The sequence below is a fragment of the Herpailurus yagouaroundi genome, unplaced genomic scaffold (assembly GCF_014898765.1).
Source record: "Herpailurus yagouaroundi ecotype Mexico unplaced genomic scaffold, PumYag 140, whole genome shotgun sequence".
NCBI lineage: Eukaryota > Metazoa > Chordata > Mammalia > Carnivora > Felidae > Herpailurus > Herpailurus yagouaroundi.
Window position 1 is genome coordinate 91,066,652 of NW_024412395.1, and position 6,513 is coordinate 91,073,164.

The 6,513-nt window shown below is 33.9% G+C and overlaps 1 protein-coding gene across 2 annotated transcripts in view; it reads left to right on the forward strand.

The window, feature by feature from the left end:
- The window catches only part of SPAG16 (sperm associated antigen 16), a 1,036,541-nt gene that overhangs the window by 17,821 nt on the left and 1,012,207 nt on the right, over positions 1-6,513 (forward strand). Inside the window, exon 5 of one of the 2 annotated variants that reach the window (XM_040476150.1) lies at positions 3,339-3,476. The exons of the other annotated variant lie outside the window; for it this stretch is intronic. Coding sequence (XP_040332084.1) covers positions 3,339-3,476 — 138 coding nt within the window. The remainder of the gene's footprint in view (positions 1-3,338; positions 3,477-6,513) is intronic. 2 annotated transcript variants of the gene reach the window in all.

Consider the following 6,513-nt stretch of genomic DNA (forward strand, 5'->3'; position numbering starts at 1 on the left):
AGTGATCTTATAGTATTAGAATAGTATTAGTGAGTTTAAATCATCTTTGACATTTTTATATAGATTACAGAAATTTGTCATGATAAATTATTTTTCAATGTCCTAAGATATATATGATATAGTATGTGTTATGATGTATTATGCTTTATTTGTATTTATTTTACCACATATTAATTTATTTACATAACATTTAATGTAGAAAAGGACTATATACCACTTTTTTTTCTTACTGAAATGATTTCTTTAAGATTTTTTTCTGCGTTAAATAAAGCAAATTGCTGAAAACCAATTTTATGGTCAGAAAAACTTCATGGGCTAATACTTCAATCAACCCTTATATCTTCTCTTTGGAGAGAAGTATAAATCACATTCTAAATACATATGAAGTAGTGAATTTATGATTAAGTTGTTATCTATTTTGTTGTTTTATAAATTGTGGCAAATACTACTTAATATTGATTCTTTTTTTTAAAGAAAATTTTAATGTTTATTTATTTTTGAGAGAGACAGACAGCTGTCTGTCAGCACAGAGCCTGATACAGGGCTTGAACTCACAAGTCGTGAGATCATAACCTGAGATGAAGTCAGACACTTGAGCGACTTAATATTGATTCTATTATCTTAACCCTTTGGGTATTCTTCAGGGCTTCTATAACATAAAAATGCTGATCTATATAGCAAGCTTTGTAGGTATTTCTTTGTTAATAACTTTATTACTGAAATGTTTTTCTGTGTTTATACTTTTTTATTTAGCTTTATTAATTGCTACATGTATACATATAATTAAAATTATAATTATTTAAAAATCTGTAAATGATTCTCTGATGTTCCTTATGTCACTGAGAAAATAGACGTTCTATGACCTCTGCCTCCCTCTCTACTTACTAGCTTGCCACCTGTGTTCGCAGACATTCTTCTCACCTGTCACAGAAGCTGAGCCATGCACACTGTCATCTAAGGCCAACCCTCCAGTTTTCCACTGGAGCCCAGATCCTCTTAGCTGCTCAAGGACATTGCTTCAGCAATTGTCCCCTCTGTTTTCTGTGTTGTAAACTTTTTCCCTCTCTGCTGGATCATTCCCATAAGCATATAGATGTCCAATAATATTTTTTATATTTTTAAAAAAGTGGAAGACAAAAAACACCCTGAACTCCACATCCTTTTTATAGGATAATCTTGATTTCCTAGGCTCCACTTTACAGTATGTCTCCTTGAAAGAGTTTATTACCAGTTCCTCATGTCCTAGTCTTATACCTACTCTGGGTGCACTATTGTCTCCATGACTGTGCTGAAAGTTTTTTCAGTGCTGCACATTGCCAAATTCAGTGACTGATTCTTAGTACTCCTCTCTATTCAGTCTGTTTTTAGCATTTGTCACTGTTGTTCATTTCTTCCTTCTTGGAACACTTTATTCACTTGGTTTGAGAGCCACAGTGCTCTCATATTCACCCACTACTTCACTAGCCCTTGTCTGTCTTAGTCTCTAGTTGGTAGTCTTTCTCTTCCTAATCTTGAAACAGTCCAGGGACTTCTTCTCTGTTTATAGTCATGCCCTAGCTGGCCTTGTCCAGTCTTATGACTTTATTTTTTAAAATCTTCTTTATTTCTTTATTTCTTTCTTTCTTTATTATTTTTTTATATGAAATTTATTGTCCAGTTGTTTTCCATACAACATCCAGTGCTCATCATCCCAACAGGTGCCCTCCTCAATGCCCATCCCCCACTTTCCCCTCCCTCCTGCCCCCATCAACCCTCAGTTTATTCTCAGTTTTTAAGAGTCTCTTATGGTTTGGCTCCCTCCCTCTCAATGTCACTCCTCATCAGGGAAATGCAAATCAAAACCACACTGAGATATCACCTCACCCCATTCAGAGTGGCTAAAATGAACAAATCAGGAGGCTATAGATGCTGGAGAGGATGTGGAGAAACGGGAACCCTCTTGCCCTGTTGGTGGGAATGCAAACTGGTGCAGCCGCTCTGGAAAACAGTGTGGAGGTCCTCAAAAAATTAAAAATAGATCTCCCCTATGACCCAGCAATAGGAATTGCCCCAAGGGATACAGGAGTACTGATGCATAGGGGCACTTGTACCCCAGTGTTTATAGCAGCACTTTCAACAACAGTCTTGTAACTTTAAATAGTATCTCTTTACTGATGATTCCCACGTTTGAATTCCATGTCCTGACTTTTCCCCTGAACTCTTGACATTTATTCCCAGTATTTATCTTCACTTGCAATATATTCATATTGCATTTAATATGAATAAAAGCAATTCCTTTATTTCTCCAATCACCCAATTCCTACTGCATTCATTCCCATTTTCATAAATGGATGTTTGTTGTTCCACCAGAAACCGTGGAGTCATCTTTGACCACTTTTTTAACCAATGCTTGGCAGCTGATTCATAAGAAAATTTTTTTTTGGCTTCACCAATAAGTTGGCCCTGGTTTTACACCCTGTTCAGAAGGGACCTCTTTCTCATAATCTCTACTGCTACCAACTTTGTTCATGCCACTGTTGTTGCTCTTTTGAACTATTGGAACAGGCTCCTAACCAGCATCTCTGATTCTAGTCTTGCTCCTGTAGAGTTAGTTTCTTCAAAGAGATGCCAGACTAATCCTTTTAAACATAAATCTGATCAGTGTAACTTGTTTCTCAAAGCCTTCCAATGGCTTCAATCTGATTCAAGTAAAATCATATTTTTCTCTCTGGCTCCCTGCTGTCTTCCTGACCCATTTTTCACCACTCTCTCCCTTGCTCTGGCTTTTTGCTTTTTAAGGTACATGTCAAGCATCTCATTTTCTCAGGGCTTTACATTTACTCTTCTGTCAGCCAATAATGCTCTTCCCCTTCATATCTACATGACTTAGTCCTTTATTTCTTTTAGTTCTCTGCTCAAATATCACTTTACCAATCATACTTTCTGTGTTCATCCTATGTAAAATAGCACAAACACCCCCATCAGTCTCTATCTTAGTCTCTCTATCTCTCTTATCCTGCTTTATTTTACTTCATGGAACATATCACTATGCACACTAGAACAGATGGGGGCTTGGACCATTTTGTTAATTTCACCAGTGTTAGTGAATTAGTGAATTAGTGCCTGGAATATATGAGATGTTTGGTTATATTTTATGTACTATGATGATATGAGTACCTAGCAACTAATTATTTGTTATTTTAAATATATATTGTAAATGTGGACATTTTAATTTATAAAATTAATGCCACAAATCAATTCTATAAATATCCCCTAGGAGAACTTTTTGAATTGTACATAAATTAAACCAATTTAGTAGAAAGCAACAACATAAAACCTTTTGTTTGATTTTATCCTAGGTATGAGTTAATACAGAAGGGACTAACTGAACTTAGAGATCTTGGGAATGTTCCAGATGTCTACACCCAGAATATGCTTTTAGAAAATGAGAACAAAAATTTGAAGAAAGACTTGAAACACTACAAACAGGCAGCTGAGTATGTTAATTTTTAAATGACTTTTTTTTTTTCTTTTGGACCAAATAGAAGTAAAGAGCTGAATGAAGCTAACACGTGGTTAATGTACCAGAGCTTTAATTCTGAAATGAATTCTATTTAAATTCTAGTTAGAAAGAATGTGACAGGCTTCACTAGCAAGTTAATTGAACTGATGATCAGAACTCTCACAATTGCAACCCACTAGCAAGAGTTGAATGCAGGGAGTTGTATAGGAGATGTTAATTTATTATGTGGCATTTACTTTCTTATGTTTTTCATAGTCTTTTCATGGTTTGTGAAATCTTCCCTATGAGGATAAGCTAATCTCTGAAATTATAGTAAATTTATAGAAGGCAGAGAGGAAGGAAGGAGATAGTGTATTTCTCGCTAGAGAAATTTTAGTATTTGAAAATTCCCCAAAGGAAACTGCTATTTTATAATCTCCTAGCGTGAATTTATGCATAGAGAAGAAACTTGACAGAAGCCAAATCTTTCTTTCTAAAATTATAGGAAGACATGCAGTTTTGGCGAACAAATTTAGATAAGCACTGTTATTCTGGCAAAGATACATATGTGAATGTGTTGACTAGGGATGAATCTACTCATCTAAGATGATATTAGATGGAAAATCAATGCTTAGATATGAAGTAGAGAAAGTTCATGCTTTGTTCATTTTTTAATTAAACATACAGTTTTCTCTGTTAAAGAATCATACTAAAACCAAACATTAGATAAGTAGAACTACCATACAGGAACATAATATTTTAAAATCTTTGTAAAAAAGTTTAAAGAAACAAAACTTTGTATTGGAAAGTGAGGAAAATTTTTAAGATAAGCTACTTTTAAAAAGGTGGTGGTGAGGGGTGCCTGCGTTGCTCAGTTGGTTAAGCATATGACTCTTGGCTTAGGTCATGATCTCATGGTTTGTGAGTTCGAGCCCTGTGTCGTGTGTGGACCAGCTTGGGATTCTCTCCCTCTCCCTCTCTCTCTGCCCCTTCCCTGGTCATGTTCTTTCTTTCTTTCTCTCTCTCAAAGTAAATAAATAAATAAAATTAAGAAAAAGGTCGTGGTGAATAAAAGAATAAAAGGTAATTTGTATGATCATTTATTCACTTAGTATTTACACTCATAGAAAGTTGTTACACATTGTACAAATTTCATACTATCTATGGTATACTGTTTGATATTTTATGTTTTAGAGAGAAGTGTATGATGATCCATGGAATGATAAGTCACTAGAACCAGCATTCTCTCTATTCTTAGTTCATTTCTCAGAAGTGGTTTGCACTATTGGCCCTGCTGCTCACTGTGTTATTGTATAGACACCTAATGGATGCACTGGGAATTTGACACAGCAAATTTTTCAGAGTGATGCTTGGCATACTGTTTCAGTTCCTGATCTCCTTTGAATTATTGCTTGAGTTTGCTAATGTTGCTTTGAATAGATAGAATCTCTTTGTTCAATGAGTTTTGCCATAGTGACATTAAATAACCATTGTTGATCACTGGTTTATTATTGAATATCATATTTAATAGCTATAATCAAAACCATATAAACTATTACCTTTGCAAATTATTAGCTCATAATCTAAACAGATATCACTCAAATGAAATCTGTTTCTTGTTTGTGTTTACTAAAATATCAGATTACTAAATGTATATAAGATTTGCTATATTTATTAAAGTGTAATTTTAGTTTCAATGGCTTCTGATTCTCTCTCAAATCTATCTTATTTGATATAATTAAACTTTAACAGATTAGAAAAGAAAAATATTTATTTTCTTTAATCTACTTGACATGAAAAATTTGAAGGAAAGATGCCTGACCCTTAGTAGATTCCTAATATTTATGTCATTGGGTGAATATTAAGTACTTTGTACTTTCATGGCACCTAATTTTTGGATATATTCTTAGAAAATGTTTTGTAAATATTACCAACTACTACTGTCTTACGACAAGTTTGCCCCAAATTGTAATGTTTTATCACACAGGTTTTTCAATTTGACTTTTGAAGGTATTTTTCCAATAGGAATTAGTAATAAATGTGGGATTCCCTTTATAGAATTTACCCTAAAGTTTTCCTTTTCAGGATTAAAGCTACTTCTTTCTTTTAACTTATTTTTTAAAGATTTTTAAAAAATGTTTTTATTTACTTTGAGAGAGAGGAGGGGCGAGGGGATGGGGTGGGGAGAAGGAGAGGGAGAATACCAAGCATACTCTGTGCTCACAGTGCAAAGCCCAACACAGGACTCAGTCTCACAAACCATGAGATCATGACCTAAGCTGAAGTCAAGAGCCAGGCACTCAACCTACTGAGCCACCAGGCGCCCCTTACAGCTATTTTTTGAGGCAAGGTAAGTGTAGATGTTAAATATTTTTTTCTAATAAGAATATTTAGTATGTAAAAAGAGTTGGGCTTACAGATATGTTATATATTGTCCTGATAATACTGGTAGCATTTAATGATGTATCTAGAAAAGTTAGAGAAATCATGTAGCTATAAGGTTAATATTTATCTGGAGAAGAGAGTTGCCATGGAAAGAGTATCAAACTTAAGGTTCAAATACCTGGCTTCCATTATTCTGCTACTTATTAACTCAGTTTTCTTAATGTTAAACTGGGAGTAATTATACATAATATTATTAACTCCTAGGGAGTGATGTGATAATTAAATGAGACAATCTATATTAAAGAACTGTGTAAATCACAAAGTACTTTGAAAATGTCAGTTATTATTATCAATATCTCTAAAGGCTGTCATCCTTGGATTTTTTTAATCATCACATCATTAATATTTTTGAAATTCGGTAATGATGAAGCATAAAGGAAGACATCAGAAGGGAAATATTTTACTCTAAAATGTCATTTGAATTGCTATACCTAAAAAAAATGGTCTTTTTCTCTGTTGTAAGCAATTCCAATTTTAGAACTGAGGTTTTCCCTATCTTGCTACAAATGCGGATTGTCATATAAAATATAGTTTCATGTATGGTATATATATGTATGTATGGTGATGAGTGTTAACTATGCTTATTG